The 21,571-nt window shown below is 40.2% G+C and overlaps 1 protein-coding gene across 6 annotated transcripts in view; it reads right to left on the minus strand.

Annotated features, from left to right (window-relative positions):
- OSBPL6 (oxysterol binding protein like 6) overlaps nt 1-21,571 on the minus strand; it is a 218,629-nt gene that overhangs the window by 74,597 nt on the left and 122,461 nt on the right. For all 6 annotated transcript variants that reach the window (XM_039222481.1, XM_039222480.1, XM_039222479.1 and 3 more), the window contains one exon: nt 16,601-16,819. In XM_039222481.1, the coding sequence (XP_039078412.1) occupies nt 16,601-16,702 (102 nt within the window). In that variant the 5' untranslated portion in view covers nt 16,703-16,819. The remainder of the gene's footprint in view (nt 1-16,600; nt 16,820-21,571) is intronic.

Consider the following 21,571-nt stretch of genomic DNA (forward strand, 5'->3'; position numbering starts at 1 on the left):
TATCCCTTGGGTAAATTCCTAGCAGTGCTATTGCTGGGTCATAAGGGAGTTCTATTGTTAGTTTCCTGAGGAACCTCCACACTGTTTTCCAGAGGGGCTGTACCAGTTTACATTCCCACCAACAGTGTAGGAGGGTGCCCGTTTCTCCACATCCTCGCCAGCATCTAGAGTTCTCTGATTTGCTCATTTTAGCCACGCTGACTGGCGTGAGGTGGTATCTCAGTGTGGTTTTGATTTGTATTTCCCTGATGAGGAGGGATGCTGAGCATCGTGTGAAAGCAGTTTTTAACTGCATGAGTTGATTGTTCTAAAAAACAGCCATGAGCATTAAAGATATATAGGTGTCAATGAACTGTGTCTGCCAGCGAAATGTACCTGTCATTCATTCATCCATCCATTGGTTCAAGTAATCACCAAATAACCTATTGATTATCGGGCCCCTATACTGTGCTAGGAGCAGATGACAGTGTGGCGGAGAACTAAATAGACAAGAGAATTGCTCCTGATGATTATATTCTAGAAAGAGTTCTTATACCAAAGACCAAAGAAGGCTGAACAAATTTTTATAAACCTGTGCCTTAACCCTGTTCCATGTGGCTACTGCTTTTACTTACTTCAAAGTGTCCAGTAAAACATCCTTGGCTTGAGCTTCTGTTTAAGGGCCCTCCTCTACCCTCATCGTTGAAGGCTGCTGGACAATAGAACATGTATACATTGCCTCCCCCACCCCATCCCTGTCAAATAAACATGGTAAGGAATCCAAAACTTGGAAAGAAACTTGACCTTAGTAACTAAGTAGGCAGGAAACAAGGGATGAGCTCAGGGATTTAGCCAGGGGAAGGAAACTAAATCCTCTAATTTCCAAACCAAGCCACAGACCTAAAGAAGATCAATTTAGGATATTTAAAGTATGATCAAAATGAGTTTTGTCTGTAGAGACACCGATCTGTCCGATTATTACTGTCCAATGATAAAAAATTAATCCACTACCTTAGGAATTGCCTTCATGGTGTTTAAAGCCAAGAGCATATCGTGAGGTTATGTAATCACACACGTAACGAGTCATTATTTGTAGTGAAATACCTAAGTACTAGAATGCTGCATTTTCAGTATCGGCAGATGAAAAGAAGACAGTTTTCAAATGTAACCATACTCAGTGCTGGACTCTAGTAAGATCTTCATCTTGGTATCCCACCTCCTCTACTGCCAGCCCACCCTTAGCACAAGATCTTGCAAATTGCAGCCGGTCAGAAATTTCTGGAATTTTTCAGTGCACTCTGATTAATTTGTAGAGAACAGTCCCTGAGTGATCATTGACACATGATTAGGCATAAAACTGCCTTCAGGCTTCACCTTGGATTATAAAAAATCACAGCTCCAATAGGATAGACCTTTTGAAAACATTTAAGAACTTCACTTTTAAAACTGAAACACCAGTGGATTGAAAGCTACAGCTGGTCAAGTTTAACGTGGCAACATCTTCAGTAACCAAAATAAATATATTTCATTTGGTTTCCTTTAAGATCATAATCTGTGCTACACTTTCATGTACTTTTCTTCACAAGTTGGTTATTTTCACGTTCTTTCATGGTAGTGTGGAAACATATGCCAAATACTGTCAAGGTGTTATACATGTTATACAAGGAACTTGAATAAAAGGTTACATAAACCTGTTAATTATTCTTTTAAAGTCGAGTTTCCTTTCAAATACTAAAATCACAACTTAATTTTCAGGTCAGTGATTTGGTTTTTTTAAAGAGTAGTTTTAAGTTCACAGCAAAATTAATAGTCCAGAGATTTCCCATATACCTCTGGCCCATATACTACCTACGCATAGTCTCCCCTAGAATCAGTATCCCCCAACAGAGTGGTACATTTGTGACAATGATGAACCTAGCCTGGTTAGAGGTCAGTTTTCTAAGAAGCTTACTAGCACACGCAGAGAAGGTGGAAGTACTACTTGGCTGCCCTTGCTCCCCCTGCTCAGAGAGAACTGATGCGTATTTTGCTTAAAGCCAGGAGGCCAGGACACACACGTCACAACAGCTCTTTAATTTGGCAAAAGTTCATTTAGTGCAACTCCCGTGAAGGGGAACATGACTCTCAACATGAGAGTGTCCAAGATCTGCTGAACGGGTCTCCTGGTTTGTTGGGTCTGCCATTGACTTTTGTTTCATTTCAAAGACATATAGGAACTGCTGTAACTATTTCAGGTTGTGGCCACACATTTTTGTATAGATTCACTTTTCATACAACATAGAAGAGTAAAAAGGAGAACTGGCCAACCGCTCCCTAAATGTTAGCTCTGATGAAATTTTCCAATGATCCTATCAAGGCTATTTTTATATTCATCAACTATACAAATATTTTCAAAGAAAAAATATCTAAAACAATTTCTAAATTTCTAAAGGATTTTCTTCTTCAAGCTTTTGGTTGCTGGACATGTATCTCTTTTAATGACACTGAATTCTTTTTTTTTTTTTTTTTTACAAATAGTTTATTGTCAAATTAGTTTCCACATAACACTCAGTGCTCATCCCCATAAGTGTCCTCCTCTATGCCCATCCCCCCTCCCCCCCACATCCATCAGTCCTCAGTTTTTGTCAGCATTCAAGAGTCTCTCAAGGTTTGCCTCTCTCCCTTTCCCCCACCATTTCCACCCTTCTTCTCCCCCTTGGTCCTCCGTCAAGTTCCTCCTAATCCTCCTATACGTGCAAACATATGATATTTAATGACACTGAATTCTAACACAGCAACACTATTTCAGTGATGCTCATAACCTTCATGTGACAGTGCAGATGGCAGCGATGGTGGAGGCAGTTAATATTTGGTGTTCGTTGTATCCCTGTCTCTAGGTTTTACATGGATTATTTCATTCCATTTCCGCAAAAAGCTTTTGATTAATGACTGACATTTATTTGATGGCCGATTGAACAGAGAGAGGCACAGAGGGGTTAAATTACTTACAGAGTCAGTAAGTGTTGGAGCTGGAATGTGAATGGAGATTTTACTCTGCGTCCGAGCTTTTAAGTACTGCCTTCTACTGAAATTAAAGCTAATGTTAAATGGCAAAAATGATAGCAATTTCAAGCAGTGTATTCCCTCAAGACTAACTGAACACATCAAAAGCCATCCTCTATCACAGCCTTTTGTGGAAGCAGAGAGGCAGAAATGAGTAAAACAGAACAGGATTGCAGCACTCTTAAATATGGGGGAGACTTAGGTGTTTCCAAGTCAAAAACTAAGAGCAAGTCAGCTAGCTTTTCCTTCAGGAATGCAGTGTCCGATGCAGAGGAAAGAATGTAAGTTTTGCAGTCACACAGACGAGCATACCAACACTCATGCTGCTATTTACCATAAGACTTGGGCAAATCATGAAACTCTCTCAGCCTCAGTGTCCTCTATCTATAAAATGAGGATGGTAACTAGATATCTACCTTAGAAGACACTGCAAGTCAAAGAGCTGGCACCCAGTGTATGCAGGGCCTGGCACACCATGGGCATTTAATAAATGGTAGCTAACATCTCAGTAGCAAATGCTGTAAGAATAAATGTTTAGGAATCCTGTGCGATTTTATTGCCATAGAAAGATGTGTCCAAACACCCTGCTAGGTATGACATCTGAAAATAAAGAATCCAGGGACACCTGCGTGGCTCAGCTCGTTAAGCATCCACCTTTTGATTTTGGCTCAGGTCATGATCTCACGGTTCATGAGATCAAACCCTGTGTCAGGCTCTGTGCTGACAGTGCAGATCCTACTTGGGATTCTCTCTCTCCCTCCCTGCCCCTCCCCTGCTTGCTCTCTTTCTCTCTCAAAATAAATATATTTTTAAAAATGAAAATGAAGAATCCATACCTGACATGATCATCATGTTACCTTGTCAACCTAGTAACTGAAGTCAGCACTACTTTGTGGACAGAGCATCAGAACTTACTGAGGAAGCTGACTAAGTGAGTGGAGACAGATGCCCTAAATACCTAGAGCAGCCGATGGCAATACCAACCCTGCACCCCCTGAATGGCAATGCTGACCCTGCAACCCCGAATGGTGATGCCAACCCTGCACCCTCCAGAATGGTGATGCCTACCCTGTACCCTCCTGAGTAGTGACGGCCATCCTGCACCTCTTGAGTGGCGATACCCACTCTGCACCCTCCTGAATGGTGATGCCCACCCTGCACCTCCTGAATGGCGATGCCCATCCTGCACCCTCCTGAATAATGGTGTTGACCCTGTACCCCCCCAAATGGCAATGCCCACCCTGCACCCTCCTGAATGGAGATGTCCACCTTGCACCCCCTGAATGGCGATGCCCACCCTGCACCCTCTGAATGGTGATGCCCACCCTTTGCCCCCCGAATGGCAGAGAAGAGGCATATGGACTTGTCTGCTGTCTTCTTAATAATTCCCTTCATGGAAATATTATTGGAATAGCACAAAATATTAAAATCACAAAAGCCAGAAGGCCATGATTGAATAAGTAGTAATCCTACTATTTTCTTCATAGTAACAATTGTGTTACCCTCACTGAAAGATGGCAGAATTGCATTAATAATAAATCTTCACATAAGCACCACTGAAATGAATGAAAGAAAATTTTAGAAATAGTGGCTGGAAAAATTGCACACAGCTCACCTGGGAAAGCCTGAAGGGAGCAGTAGCAGTCACCGCAGTCTGTATAGAAACATGAAACTTCCTAAGAACCCACAGCTTTGGCCCCACATTGAACTGGCCTATTGTTGGAAACACTGCATTGTAAGAAATACCATCAGGACCCATCAAGTGGTCCATTGATAGCCGAGAGCATTTCAGCAATCTTGATGGTGAAGTGGCAAAAGGCATGTGAATAAATAGCTTTTTAATTCCCATGATTGCCTTCAAGTAGCACTAGAACCAGAACTTACTGGCGGGATTGCTCCTTACCTGTATACTAACACTCACAGACACGTTAACAAGATCACCAAAAACCCCAGCCACTATGATCATTCTTCATTGCAGCAATTATAAACAAATGGGGAACAATGGGGACAAGTACTAGGTCACTTCAAAAGCAAAGGCTCGGGGTGCCTGGGTGGCTTAGTCGGTTAAGCATCCGACTTTCGCTTAGGTCATGATCTCGCGGTTCGTGGGTTCGAGCCCCGCGTCGGGCTCTGTGCTGACTGCCAGCTCAGAGCCTGGAGCCTGTTTCAAATTCTGTGTCTCCCTCTCTCTCTGACCCTCCCCTGCTCATGCTGTCTCTCTCTCTCTCCTAGAAATAAATAAAACATTAAAAAAAAAATTAAGAGCAAAGGCTCTGGAACATGCAGAGTTAATATAAAAGGCAGGAGAGCAGTTATGTGTAACTGGAAAAGAACACTAAAGTCAAGGTAATTTGTAATTTTCTACCAGGCTACCTAAATGGCCCAGAATAGACAAAGGTTTTTAGTAGGACAATCACTCACATGATTTTGTTACCAATAAAAGTAAAAAAAAAAAAAAAAAATCCTATATGTATCTGCTTAACATTTACATATGTATATTTAAGACAGAGTTGATTTGTTGCGATCACCCTTGTGAACTCAGAGCTGATACATCTATGATTTGCCTATAGGTACCATGAATCTTTGCTGAATGAAAGAACAAATTAAATGGGCATGAGATAAATACAAGTTGCTAATTGGAGAAAAGGTGGTCCAGCTCCTGCCTCAGCACCTCAATGATGGTTTTAAAAATTTGCTCCAAGTTTCCCACGTAGCACATCCTACATATCCACTTATTTGTAAATCTTACGGAGTTAGGGCTTACAATTTTATTATTAAAATGGCTGACGCTTATATTTACTCTACTCAAAATACTGTTTAAAGCTACATATATACACACATTAACTCACAAAATATGACTCACAAAATATGACATACATTTTTTACTACAGAAGCAATAAACATTCATTGCAGAAATGTGGAGGGGGGAACAGAAAAGAAAAAAGAAATTAAAGCTACCACACCAGCAATAAACTCTTTCAATATCTTGGTATATTTGCTTTCGGCTTTTTTTCAATGCGTATATACACCCAATTCTTAATAGCCAGTTTTCTTCAATTAACAATGTAACATTTTCCTACAGCAATGAAATATTCTTCAAAAACATTTTCAGCAGCTGTGAAATATTCCACTAAATGACTAAGAGATAGGTTATTCATTTTGAAGTTTATTTATTTATTTTGAGAGAGAAAAGGACAGCGTGAATGGGGGAAGGGAAGAGAGAGAATCCCAACCAGACTTCACGCTGCCAGTGCAGAGCCCACAGTGGGGCTCGGATCTCTGAACAGTGAGATCATGACCTGAGCCGAAACCAAGAACCAGACACTCCGTCAACTGAGCCACCAAGATAGGTTTAAATAACTTCTTGTTGAACATGAGGCAGCTGTTAATATTTTAATAGTATAAAAATACTTTGATAAAGATTTTTGTACAAAAATCTTTACATGTGTCTTTGGTGCTTCCTTGGAAAACATTTCTTAGAAGCTGAGTAACCATGTCCTATGGGATGACCTTTGAAAAGACTGTAGGTATGCATTACAAAATTCCCCTCCAGAAAAGCAGAATCAGTTAACATGCTTAGCAGTAGTGCATGAGAATGCCCATTTCCCTCAAACGTAATGAACATTAGCTATTATCTCTATTGCAAAATCACCTCTTAATTATGATTTGAAGGCAAAAAGTCTGGTACTTTAAAGTATACAACATGCATGGGGCTTTCTTTTACCTTTGTGACAGTATTTTACTTAGAGGCTAGCCACTTTTAGTGGCTACTGGGCAAAGGGATGGTAAAATTTTCTATTTGTCAAAACTGAAAATCAAATAAAGCAGTTTTGTAGAATTTATGATCCTTTGAGGTGATGTTGTTATAGTCCTTCAAAAATACCTATAAATGTATTTTGTAGGAGCAATGCTTTCCAAATCTGGGTGAGTAACAGTGTCCTGGGGAAGCTTCTATAAATTACAGATTCCCAGGCCCCCTCAGTGACCTATGAATGAGGGGTTCACTAACTGATTATACTGTGGCTCTTTCTATTTGGTGTTATGCCTAAGAACTGAACAGGCAGTGTTAATCTTGGGTATGACAGACAAATCTGCTGCTATAAAAATGCTATCCTAAACCAGCCAGCTCAAGTAATAAGAGATAACTTCTTCAGTGAGACACTGAAAAAGCAGGGATAGAAAAATCAAAGGATTCTGCAAATATACCAGGGAAAGCAGTGGCTAGATTCTCAAGTAATGCTGAGTTCTGAATTACTCGTGGATAATGAGCATCTGAATGACAGGTGGCAAATTTCTTTCCAGTGGTCTCAATTTCCATTGACGTGGACTGAGCATACACTGTAAATAAACATTAAGCAGCGCTGACAGTGATCTACAAAGGGTGGGCACAGCAAGAAAACTATGCAGCTGCTTATTTCATTTCATGGAAAAGACTAATCACAGTTTTCAATGAACAAATGCTCAAAACTTCTCATTCCAAAGGCAATCGGTGTCGCGCAAATAATGAAAATTCAGGAAAGCACAAAGAGCATGATTCACCTTTGAGAGCAGTAGGTCATGACAAAAACTATTAATATACTGGTCTAAGTATCATTTGGTCTATTGCTTCCTTAGCTAATGAGGGTGTAAAAAATTCACTGTTGCCACTGAGGGAAAAAGTGAGGAGGCAAATATAACTCAAAATAACTGACAAATGCTGCCTCACAAAGTTTGCTTAGAAGTGAACAGAAGGCCCTTCTCCTGGACATTTGGCTTGTCAAACCTTGCAACAGAGCAAATAGTGGTGTGGCCAAGAACTTTAGGAGCTCCAGAATCAGGCTCCCAGGGAGCAGACCCTGTATTAGGCTGCACATCAGCTGTGGGGAAGATATTTCACCACTTCATGCCACAGTTTAGGTCTCTGAAAAAGGTGATGACCATCCCAGCCTTCCACAGTGAGGGCGCATAAAATACTAGCTGTTGCTGGTGTTTTATTTGTTTATTCACAAACTTTGTCTAATATTTGGACTTTCCATAACACCCAATTTATAAAATGCTTCTAAATCACAGAAGTTGCTCATCGTGTGTTTTTGTAAGAAATTATTTTCTTTTTCCCCATTGACATTGGTCTTAAGTCTTAAGAGTTAGGCTCTATGGAATGAATAGAATCTCAAAAAGGCTAAATTGGAAACAGCTCACATTTAAATTAGAGGTATGGTATTAAATCAGGAATCCTTGAATTTTTTTTCTCTCAAAATGAGAACATTTTTATTTGAGGTGATATTTTATGTTTCTCAACTCAAAGACGGAAATAGGTTTCATATTCAGCAGGTAGACACACTATATTTCAAAGCAGTGATTTGGTTATTTCATTTAATAAAGCTGTTTGAAGAAGATGCTTCAGAGGTTCAGCTGGGAGAGACACATTCCAATTCCGTTCACGTAGATGCTGGGGGATGTTTTTATCAGCCTGTTTTGTCCAATGAGAAATGTTATTATGAAAACTCCATACATAATGTATAAAAATTGATGAGGAACACTTTTACTTTCTAGGTTTTTAGGCACCTTCTTCACTTTCAATGAAAGTTGCACATGTAGCAGGTGCTGCTGCTACCAGAACTGGGAGAGGTCACCAGTTAATGGTGACATGAGTCCCACAAAATCTCTGCTGGGGACAGCTTTCACTTGTCATCCGTGGACATTAACAAAATGGGCCATGGTTGGCTTGTTGTTAATAATGTATAGGAAACATCTTTAGATACCCATGTAATTGACACTTTCTATTCGTTAGATCGACTACAATAGAAAATATATATTTTATAAAAACTGGCAAGAAGATTAACTACCAGCCTCTTGTGACTTATTCATAATACAATTTTTCCTTAAAAATTATTTATTTTATGATCTCTGAGCTTCAGCGAACTTTAAATCCTTATAAGAAATGGCTAGCACATTTTTCTTTGATTTTCTATTAAACTAAAAGAGACCGACTTAGCTAAGCATTTGCAATGTCTAACCTGCTGGAACTAAAACAATTCACTAATAACAGACACTATCATCTGGTAACTATATATTCCAAATCCTGAATTCTTAGAGCAATAGTGTCTGATTTTCTGAAATGACCTGTTCATGATACAAATAAAAATAATCAATAGCTCCAAACAGAGGCTTCACTTTTATTTATTTTTAATTTTTGAGAGAGAGAGCGAGAGAGAGCGAGCAGGGGAGGGGCAGAGGGAGAGGGAGAAAGAGAATCCCAAGTAGGCTCCATGTTGCCAGCACAGAGCCCGATGTGGGGCTTGATCCCATGACCCTGGGATCATGACCTGAGCCGAAATCAAGAGTTGGATGCCCAACCAACCGAGCTACTAAGGTGCCCATAGAGGCCTTACTTTTAAAAATGCAGACCCTTGAGACTATTCCCAGAACTACTGAAACTGTCAACAGGGTGGTCTCAGTCTTGTATGTTATAAAAAAAAATTCTCTAAAATATGTAAATGTAAGAGTAATTATCAAAACAAATAAATAAAATCTAGTCAACTGGTCACAAACTTAGCCTATTATATAATGTTACCATAAAATAAGTATTATGACTGGGCAATAGTAACTCCTATTTTAAAATAAAAAGTTATTGGAGGTGCCTGGGTGGCTCCATTGGTTAAGTGTCCAACTCTTGGTTTCAGCTCAGGTCACAATACCACGGTCTGTGAGATCGTGCCCTGCGCTGTGCCTTGCCCTGGTAGCATGGAGCCTGCTTGGGATTCTCTCTCTCCCTCTTTCTACGTCTCCACCCTTAGAATAAATAAACTTAAAAATAAAATAAAAAGTTATTGAAATCAATAATTCAAAAAGATACATGCACCTCTATGTTTAATGCAGCTTTATTTACATAGACAAGGTTGGGAAGCAACCGATGTCAATCCACAGGCAAACAGACATGGAAGACGTGGTATATGTACACATACATACAAACATACATACACACATGCACGATGGAATATTACTCAGCCATAAAAAGGACGAGATTGTGCCATTTGAGACAACAGGGATGAATCTAGAGGGTATTGTGCTAAGTGAAATAAATCAGACAGAGAAAGACAAATACCATATGATTTCAGTCATAAGTGGAATCTAAAAAAAACAAAAACAAACCCAAACAAACCCCAAGACCCCAAATGATTAACAAACAAAAATCAGAATCAGACCATAAGTACAGGGAACAAACTGATGGTTGCCAGAGGAGAGTGGGGTGGGACGTTGGGTAAAATGGATGAAGGCCAGTGGGAGACATAGGCTTCCAGTTATGGAATAAGTAAGTCACAGGGACAAAAGGCATAGCACAGGGAACACAGTCAATGATATTTTAATAGCAATGTATGGGGACAGATGATAGCTACATTTCTGGTGAACACAGCATAAAGTACAAATTGTCGAATCAGTAAGTTTTACACCTGAAACTAATTTAACACTGTGTATCAACTGTACTCAAATAAAAATGAAATGATATGAAACGAAATGAAATGAAATGTTACCTCCCATCCCCACCAATATTTTTAACATGTCAGCAGGACACTCCCAATGCTTTGCTTTTGTCTGATACCATTTCCTTAATAAGCCTCAAGTCATTTATTCCTCCATATAATCACCATCAGCAGCAAGCAGAAAGGCCTGTGTTCTTAGCTTCCACTGTTACCTTTGGACCATCCCTCTTCCCTCTCAAAATCTACTCTTCCTGGGAGACACAGAGCTCCCCGCTATACTACTTTCTTTCTTTGTCACCTCCCAACCTCATGACTATTCCTTCACAGTTCTCGAGACCTCTGGAACCTGGTTCCCAATCTGCCTCTCCATGCCAACCCCTCACTCATTTACTCATTCAAATATATTCTGAGCTATACAATATGTAAGGTATTGTGGGAGGTGCTAGGGGTACATTACTGAATGAAATAAAATCCAGTTTTCAGGGAGCTTACAAGTCAGCGACAGGCAAGAGAGGAAGAGGATACAGATATGTAACCTGTCAGCTGGTGGTAATGCTTTGGAAACAAATAAAATGAGGTAAATAGACAATGAGTGAGGAGGATATGCAGGAGGTCAGAGAAAGCTATGCAAAAGGGTACATTTGGAGAATGAGCCAAGTGTATGAGCAAACCTTGGGATGCCTGGAACGAAAAGCAAGCGAGGCTAAGAGGGTCCAAAACACAAAGGCCCTGAGGTGGAAGCACAACTGAGGAAAACGCTGGAGAGATCTAAGTGACGGTGAACAAGGCAGGAAATGGGATTAGAGAGGTAGGCAGAGCCAGATGATGAATGACCCTGTAGGCAATGGTCAGCAATTCAAGTATTATTTAGAAACAGATGGGGACCACTGGAGGGTTTGGAGCAGTGGACTGGCTTGTTCTGACTTAGGTTTTGAAGGGATCACCCTGGCCACTCTGTAAAAAAATGATCTGTATGTCAGGCAATGGTAGAGGCAGGGAAAACAGAAAACTATGGCCATCATCCAGGTGAGAAATGATGGTAGCTCAGACCAGAGTGGAGGGGAAGGAGGTGGTAGGCAGTGGTCAGACCCCAGGTACATCTGAAGGTAGAACTGATAGGATTCACTGAGGGTTTGGAAGCAGGTGTGAGGAAAAGATGAATCAAGGATGACTCCAGAGTTGCTGAGATAAGGAAGACTGGGAAGGAGCAGATTTGAGAGGGACATTAGGAGTTCAGTTCTGGACATGTTAAATTTGAGATGCCTTCTTTCTTTTTTTAAAAAAAAATTAAACGTTTATTTATTTTTGAAAGACAGAGAGAGTGTGTGTGTGAGTAAGGGAGGGGCAGAGAGGGAGACAGAATCTGAAGCAGGCTCCAGGCTCTGAGCTGTCAGCACAAACCCACGAACCATGAGATCATGACCTGAGCCAAAGTTGGACGCTAACTGACTCAGCCACCCAGGTGCCCCGAGGTGCCTTCTTCATGTCCAAGTAGAGATCACCCTTGGTAATTTCAATATCACTGTGGTTGACTTGATATCCAGGATTAGGGTTGGCAATTCAAATACATTCTGGGGCCAGGCAGAAAACATACGTATTGAAATACAGTAAGGAGAGGTAGGGACTGTGGCTGATCAGAGGGTATATGCCCCATCTAAAGGGGAAAATACTCCTGAGCCCAGTTTAGTTGCCATGTACAGTCTGGGCTCAGTATCCCTAGATTTTCCAATTTCTTAACAGAAAGAAGAATCTGGATTTTTAACAACCAAATCTTAGTGAAATTTAGAAAAAAGGTCCATAGCCTACTATATTCTAGAAGTGTTCAGTTAAAGTTGTAACTCACTCATTATATTAGTTGCCTAATGTATACTAATATACATTAATTTATTAATGCATATTGCAAAAAGAGACCATGTTTAGCATTTCTGTAGCTTATCTGACAATAAAATTCTCTTTTTCATGCAACATCAAGGGGAAAGCATTTTTTGGCATACATTGGGAAATGCTCATTTCTGTATAAAACCTAATTGCCCTTTTTGAAAATTATAGGGCATATATTTCTTGCAGCTTATGAATAATTATTGATATCTCTCTTTGTTTTTGTCTCTCCTTCTCTGTCTCTCTCTCACACACACATACAGAGTTAATTTTGTAAGATGTTCTAACACCGAGTATCAGTCTGGAATGAAATGTAAATGGAACACTTACTAAAGTCTTCCAACTTGTTAAATACTAAGTGGAGACTTTTTTTTTTTTTTTTTACAAATAGTTTATTGTCAAATTAGTTTCCACATAACACTCAGTGCTCATCCCCAAAGTGCCCTCCTCCATGCCCATCCCCCCTCCCCCCACATCCATCAGTCCTCAGTTTTTGTCAGCATTCAAGAGTCTCTCATGGTTTGCCTCTCTCCCTTTCCCCCACCATTTCCCCCCTTCTTCTCCCCCTTGTTCCTCCGTTAAGTTCCTCCTAATCCTCCTATACGTGCAAACATATGATATTTGTCCTCTGCCTGACTTAAATGCTGAGGCATAGGAGCACATGTACCCCAATGTTCATAGCAGCACTCTCCACAATAGCTAATACTAAGTGGAGTCTTAACCCTCTTGTGTTGATGAAGAAACACTTAGTGAAATCACAGGGGTAACTGAATCACTTCATTTCCTAGCTCCTCTCCCTCCTTCACCTTTTGTGCTACATAATTTTGCCACAGGAAGGATGGCCAATTACTACTATGCACTTGGCAGATGTTCTTTTACTTATCTATGAGAAAGGAAGAAGGGAGAGGACAAATAAATCTGGAATGGCAAATCTGTAGTAAGAAGACAAGACGAATACTGCTGCAGCTCTTTAAAAATACCCTCTAGGATATATGAAAATATTTGAAGTGCAAGGCTTGTCTCTGAAAAATTAGAGTACGTCATCTGTTTAAAAGAGATTGCAACACAGTTGAAGAGATCTGTACATAAAAAGATAAACAGCCTGCAAATGTCAAATATTATCGAAAAGTTCTGTAAAAGTTCAGAGAAGGGAGGGGCAACATGGGGTCAAATGGTCAGTAAAAGGTCCCACGAGCCAGTCCTTGAAGCACAGGGAGGTATCAGGTCAAGATAAGTGTCGTGGGAATATTCCGGGCAGGAAAGACAAGGGCAGAGCCAGAGATAAGACAGTTTGGGGAACGATGCACAGACGAGACCGTAGGCAAAAGGAGGACAATGGGACACTGAGGCTGGATCAGGTGTTGGCAGGCGTGGGATACCAAGATAGGAAATCCAGCCTTAGAGTCTTTGAAGGGTTGTGAGCATAAATCTGCCATGTGAAGGAAATTCAATCCCAGGCTATTAGGGAGGCAGAGAGGCAAGAGCACTCTGCAGGATGCCGGGTGGAGGTGGTGAGAGTCCGGGTTAGCGAGCGGACAGTGCACATAGAAAGAAACGATCACATTATAAAGGATGAAATAATCAATAAAATTTGTTCACCTACTGAATGTGGGAGAATCAAAGGAGAAAGGAATGGCTTTGACCCTGGGTCCACGAGAGAATGATTACCCAGACAGCAAATGGGCTTATATGTATTAATTTAAGATGCGGTGGTAAATCTAAGTAGAAATGTCCGATCAATTCATTAGTGAGCTAGAACCAGAACTTGGGAATGACAGGCAAACAATGTGCATTAAGGTATCACTGCATTCTCAGCTATGTGCTAGATCATGTCCTTTATGATTCATTTACATGAATGATGGCCTTCATTTGCATAGATGTCAGTTAAACCAGGAGAATGGTGACATTTAATGAAGACTAATTTATCACACCTTCTCTATGTCCCTTCACTATGAAAATAGACACACACAAAAAACAGATGCTTATAAAACCCAGTGCCTCATATTACATCACAGGATCACTCAAAATTTCCAATTTCCATAAGATAATACTGGATGTTAGTAAGTGATTGAGATAGGGAAGGAAAAACAGAACTGTAATTGTTCTTTATTCTCTCCCCTGAGAGAAATGAACAGACACAAAACAGGAGACAGGAAGGAAGCAGAGGAGAAAGTATTTTGGGAGAGTTTGCACCTACTGAGATGAACAAAAACTAAAGTAAGCTCTCCTTAAAGATAACAACCATTTGAACATTGTCTTACTTTTCTAAAATTCATTATCAATTTACAGTCATGCTACTTTATTCCCATCATAAAACTTGTCATTCACAAGCCAGCCAGGAGTCCATATTCCTCCTTCAGACTCCCTCTGCAGCCCCGGGTCTCAGTTTTTTCCCTGTTGTTTTGCACGGTGGCCCTGGAGCTCAGGTGCAACAGGCAGATCAACAATGTATGACAGATGTTTCCGCAGCCCTCATCAGTCTTTTCCATTTGCCACAATTCTCCAGGGTGACCTGGGTCGATCCTGTCCTTCCCTCAGTAGCTGGGAAGGCCACGCTGCTTAAAATGTCTCTCGGTTGAAATGCCCAGGGCAAGGGAAAAATGGAGAAGCCATAACAAGAAAGGACAGAGAGGCGGGTAAAGGAGAAACAGGAATCGCAAACATAGAAAGCATCTCGGCATATAGTTGTTATTTAATATAAATGTGCTTTCTTTCATTTACGGTACTTCTGCTTTCTTTTGCTATACGGATGCAGCGCAGTAAACGTTATAATTGTGTGTAATCACAGATTTAGTTAATTCTATAACTGCTTCTCCTGAACCAAACGTAGACGTCCTGTTTGAACTCTATAATGGAGGACACCAATGTCAAAAATACCCACAGCATGGGGCGCCTGGGTGGCTTAGTTGGTTAAGCTTCCGACTTTCGCTTAGGTCATGATCTCACGGTTCGTGGGTTCGAGCCCTGCATCGGGCTCTGTGCTGACTGCCAGCTCAGAGCCTGGAGCCTGTTTCAGAGTCTGTGACTCCCTCTCTCTCTGACCCTCCCCTACTCATGCTGTCTCTCTCCTAGAAATAAATAAAAAAACATTAAAAAAAAAAATACCCACAGCAGAAAAACCTGCCTTACAATCTATGAAAGATACACATGTAAGAAATCTCCGATTCTTACAGATTCCCCAGGAATCTCTTGCTGGAAATGGGGGAGGGGGCGCTGGGAAGGTCTACAGACTGAAGGTTCCCTAAGGGACCCTCCTCCCCCAGCCGTGCTTCCCCCCGTCTAGAAGAATGAATTCATACCTGGATTGGCTGTCTCAAGACCCAAGTCTGTACGTACTATGGACCATGAACTACTTCGTGTTCATATTTCTAGAAACTAGGCAATATATCTTGAACACTTAACAGGGAGGAAAACCCCTGCAAGAATAATTTACTCAATGAATATCCCTCACAAGGAGCATTTTTATAAAAGGTCAAGTAAATCTGTTTATTGTGAATTTCTAGTTACACAACAAAAATGCTATCGCAAGATACGTCATAACGGCAAAGAGCAATACTCAGACATGTGCTGGGCACAACAGCTGCCTGTTTTGACAAGGACAAAACCCATATGGCTGATTCCTCCACAACCAGTGGCCACATAGAACGGCCACTGACGTAGCAACAAAGTAATTCATTAAACAAAAACAATGACAGGAATTGGCTCAATGGGGGTAATGAAACAAGAATTTATTTTCTCTATCGGCTCTAAGCATCTCCTGAGCTTTCACTGCCCTTAATTCCCCGATACTACAATTTTATTTGTATCCTAATTCCTGAATCTGACTGTTAATGAGATTCCATGAAACTCCAAACAGAAGTTCGTGCTGGGCAGGCCAGTGATAGACTTGTAGGAAGAAGGCCTTTGGCAGGCTCACATCCCTTTCCACCTTCACGAATAGAGACAGCAGAGTGTTCAGGTTCCTGAAGCTGCTCCCCCTCTTCAGGTGCCCAGTGAGGAGGACAGCAGGGCTCTTCCTAGCCACCCTGCCTGTGGTCTACACTAACAAAGGATCCTAAATAACAGACAAACAAGAGCAAGATCTTCATGGCATCATCATGTAGATCTACAGAAAACAGTGAGCCTTCCTGTGGAATAAAAATATTCACAACAAAATTTCAGGATTAATTAGCAAGCCCACCATATCCTAATGGTGCTGTATTTGCATAAGATGAAGTGCACTTTGGACCATATTCTCTTACCTGCCGACTTTCCCTATGGGAGGGTGTCGAAGAAGAGGCACTTCTGTGGGTTGGAGTGGATGTTTTATGAGCAGGGGATATGCCCTTCTCGTCTGAACTCATAGCTGCAGTTAGAGTCTAGTTGTATACGCTTAAGACCATCCCAGTCGTGTCTCCAATTCACAGACAAAGAAGTAGATGATTTTTCAGTTTCTGTTCCATTTCATGAATAAGGTTTGACTAGAAAAGAGAAGGCAAAAAGTGAAGGTGTCCAAAATACCTATAAGCAAAACCAGCAAGAAAACATGTAATTAAAACACAAACACAAAGTCAGTATATTTAGGGAAAAATACCAACACGTTTGTGAGAGGAAGAACTCTGACACATTAGGAAATATTATTTCTTCCTCTAGATTTTAAGTGGAGGCTAAAAGTGTTAATATGAAAAAGAAGTCAGTCAACAAGGAAAATGGGAAGATGCCATATGCTGAGGTCATATTCTTCCCCACCACTCTCTTTGTTTTAAAACAGATTACATGGTCCCTCAGGCCAAAGTATGTCAGTTTCCTCCCCTGAGAGTTAAATTCCCCTGCCCACTGGATTATAGTAAGAGCTCAGTCCATGTCTGACTTCAGTTGAATTCAGCCAAGTCATATATGTGATGTTAAATCCAACAGAAAACAGATACAAAAGGCAAAAGGGTTCACACATTTTGTGCATTTTATGATCCAGGATTTCGGAAGGATCAAGAATACATGTACCCACAGTTATGTGTACCTCAAGATCACATCTTGTACCTCAAGAGCACATCTACGTATGATTCTCAGCCTCAAAACCAACAGGGTTCCAAGTATCTACAGATTGACAGGCACGTTCTGAAACTAGATAATGCTCAGATTTGCTTCCATTTATCCCCAACCAAGATCCACTTCATTTTTCACTTGGATACTTAGAAGGGCACCTGGGTGCCTCAATCAGTTAAGTGTCTAACTCTTGGTTTCTGCTCAGGGCATGACCTTGAGGTTCATGAGTTTGAGCCCCGCACTGGGCTCTGTGTTGGCAGTGTGGAGCCTGCTTCAGATTCTCTCTCTTCCTCTCTGTGTCCCTCCCCTACCCCCCTTCTCAAAGTAAATAAACATTAAATAAATAAATAAATAAATAAATAAATAAATAAATAAAAGGATACTTTGATAGCCATGAGGAGAACCAAATTGAGGAAATACAGAAGGTGAGGGAGACCCAATCAGGAAGCAAGAGACAATGGATTAGAGAGGTGGCAGGAAATAGGAAATTCAGCATCCAGTCCTGGCAGTTGTAACAGGACTGGGAGGGGGGCACAGGGGAAGAGGAGAAAGCAGGATTGAGGAAGACTCCTAGGTTTCTGGTATTCTGAGTGAGGTCTGACCATAGGAAATCCAGGATTGATAGAAAGTCATGAGTATGGTTTCAACCCAATGAGTTTCAGGTATATCTGAGGCATTCAAATAGAGATACACACTTGGAAATGCAGTCTCTAGCTCAGAGAAATTTAGGCTGTAGACAAATGTTAAATACCTTGTTTCTGCTATAAATGTATTGTGTGACTTATGTACAGATCATGTAAACTCTGAAAGTGCATTTTATACAGGCCTACAAATAGTTAATATTTTCTAAATCTACAACAGTACATTAATGGATTATGTGACCCTGAATGTGTTAATCAGGATTTTAATGGTCACCTGGTTATAGAGAAGACTCAAAAGAACAATCCCAATAATTAAAAGGCAAATTATTATAAATTGGGAAAACTGGATTCTTTAGCAAATAAAACTTAGAATCCTTTCTTCAGATTTCAACTTCATTGTCACCACCAACCACTTGTCTCCCAAACTGGAAAACTTTCTCTTGAAACAAAACTAGTCTTTGAATTAACTCCAAAGAGTAAGCAGCAGTGTTCTTTCCTTGGCTGGAGATGAGGTTCCATTTAGTATTGTGAAAAGGAAGTGATATGCTGACATTCGACAGATGATCATCTAATCCTTTTGTTTTGTGAAGGCAGTCTAGTAAGTGTGAGTTAAATTTCTCAAACCAAGCTCTGATGCCAGCAAACAGAAAGCAAGAACGCTGCTCAGGCCTCTGATTTGAAGTACTTTCTGGCTCAAGATGTTTTACAAGATGCTGATACTTGAGCTAAAAATATGGAGGTTCTGTGAGGTATTCAAGGGCCTCCAAGGGATGAGGTTGAAACAACCAAACCAATTAGACTATTATCCATTTGGAAGTAAATTCAATCCAAGCTTCATCAAGAGCCAACATTTCCTCTTTTGAACTTTTTTTTTCTTAATTGCGCCCAACTCCCAACTGCACTTTCCCCATTAATACATACCAATGCTAACATCTTGGTTTTTAATTTAAAATGACATTTTCAAGGTAACTTGTTGATGATGAAAGCACAACCTTTTGGTTGAATTACAATTATGAATATCTTGAAGAATACCAAGAATAAGAAAAGGAGATTAAGAGAATTTAATTCATTCCAAGAATCATTTTTGACATTACTGTCATTTCTATTAATTTCTGAGTTTCTTAACAAAGAGGATTTCAAGTACCTAAAGTTGAATGAGATGGTCTTTAAAGTTCATTCCATTCTGATTATCAATCAAGTGTTTGATTACTTGTTCTTTTTCAAAGTGTATTACAAAAGTTAAGTCTAAATTCTATTAGTAGGTTATACCTATTTACTCCTAGAGTATAAGAATTAGTGAGACATTAAAAAAATTATTTCATCTCTATCAAAGCACATTTTCAGAAACTGCCTAAACAAAATCCCAAGCTAAAGAAAGACCATAGATTTTATTTTATTTATTTTTTTGAAAGACCATACATTTTAAAATCAATACCAACATAATTCCTATACTCAATGAGAAAAATATTGTTGCTGCAAGTAACAACAATACAAGAGCTGAACATCTGATTTTCCGGTCTTCTTCCCCATTCACATCAGTGGGATCACTACAATTGTTTGTAAGTGCTCTAACATTTGCATTTACACCGAGTGACATAAAATTCAGATTTACAACCCAGAGACCTAACTAAAGCATGAGGTGGCAGGGAGGATTTCTAGAAACTGCTGTTCAGAGGCATTATAAATTGTATGTGTTCAGAAAAACATCTAAAAACAGACTAGCCTATGTCTGCTAGGCTAAGTTGTGACGTGGTAATACACAACCCCCAAATCTAAAGGGCTTACAAGAAAGATTTATTTACATGTTTCCTTTACATGTCCTATAGAGGTCCTGTAAAGGTCAGCTGCAGCTCTGCTCTGTATCCTCTTCATTCCAGGCTTTAAGAGCAACCCCCAAGTGAGGAAGGGAAAACAGCCAAGGCAGAACCATGAGATGGGTCTTAAAGTGTTAGCTTGTCAGCAGAACATGTTACTTTCACTCACATCTCATTGGCCCAAACAGGTCACATGGCCAAATTAAGGTTAATTATGCATGAAAGTATAAAGCATCCCATATAAGGCAATGAAAAAATACTTGGGGGCAATAATCTACTATATTCACCATAGAAAAAGGTTAAAAGCTCAGATATACATATTTTAATTGACTCTAGTTTCATCAACCTAAAAATAACCCCAGTTAGCATTTGATTCTACTTTAACCAAAGTAGGAAAATAATGTCCACTCTATCTGAAATATGGTTTTTCTTCTTAAATAGTTTATTGTCAAGGTGGTTTCCATATAATGCCCAGTGCTCATCCCAACAAGTGCCCTCCCCCATGCCCATCAGCTCCCTTCCCTTTTCCCCCACCCCCATCAGCCCTCAGTTTGTTCTCAGCATTCAAGAGTCCCTCATGGTTTGCCTCCCTCCTGCTCCCCAACTATTTTTCCCCTTCTTCTCCCCCATGGTCCTCCGTTAAGATCCTCCTAATGCACCTATATGTGCAAACATGCTTTTTTCAACCAACAATATTGGTAAAAGCCTTCTTTGTGAACAAAGGAACTTCAGTATCATGGCTCTTTTTAAAACAGAATTTTGGGGGAGTGGTCACCTGGGTGGCTCAGTCTGTGGAGCATGAGAATTCAGCTCAGGTCATGATCTCACAGTTTGTGGGTTTGAGCCATGCATCAGGCTCTGTGCTGACAGCTCAGAGCCGGGAGCCTGTCTTCGGATTCTGTGTCTCCCTCTTTTTCTGACCCTCCCCTGCTCACGCTGTCTCTCTCTCTCAAAAATAAATAAAACATTTAAAAAATTTTTTTAAAAATAAAACAGCAAGATTCCTCTTCCTAGGGTGCATATTGAATTTAAATTTTTTTAATGTTTATTTTATTTTTGAGAGAGAGACAGAGCATAAATGGGGAGGGGGGGCAGAGAGAGAGGGAGACACGGGATCTGAAGCCAGCTCCACCCTCTGAGCTTCAGCACACAGCCCGACACCGGGCTTGAATTCACGAACTCTGAGATCATGACCTGAGCCAAAGTCGGACACTTAACCAATTGAGCCACCCAGACACCCCTCAGTATCACGGCTCTTAATCACTACGCATAAGGCTATCACATAGATATACTATGATACATTTATATTTTTCTACTAGGACAGTTAGGTTATATTCTGTATATTTTGAAACAATAAGATTTATGATGGGAGAGTTCATAATAATTCTGTTTGCTTTTGATTACTCTAAAATGACCCTCTTTGTTCATTTCAATACTTTTTTGCTTTATTTGATATTATCTGCTCTTTCTTGCAAGTGATTAATGAAATTTGTCCATACTCTTACATTTACAGTTTCTGTATAAGTTTGTATTATGTATTCCTCTAGTAATGATCATGTTGAGTTGTTAAAAAACATCTAATATTAGCGATATTTTTCCTATTTCTGTTTAATGTTATAACGAATAGTTGGTCTCATCCCTGCCGTATCATGCTACGCTTTCTATTTTATGGTTCTTTGTTTCTTTCAATGCTTGATGGCTTTTCCTTTATAATCTGCTTTTCCTTACAATACTG

Source organism: Hyaena hyaena, unplaced genomic scaffold, assembly GCF_003009895.1.
Source record: "Hyaena hyaena isolate Hyena2069 unplaced genomic scaffold, ASM300989v1 scaffold_1137, whole genome shotgun sequence".
NCBI classification, from domain to species: domain Eukaryota; kingdom Metazoa; phylum Chordata; class Mammalia; order Carnivora; family Hyaenidae; genus Hyaena; species Hyaena hyaena.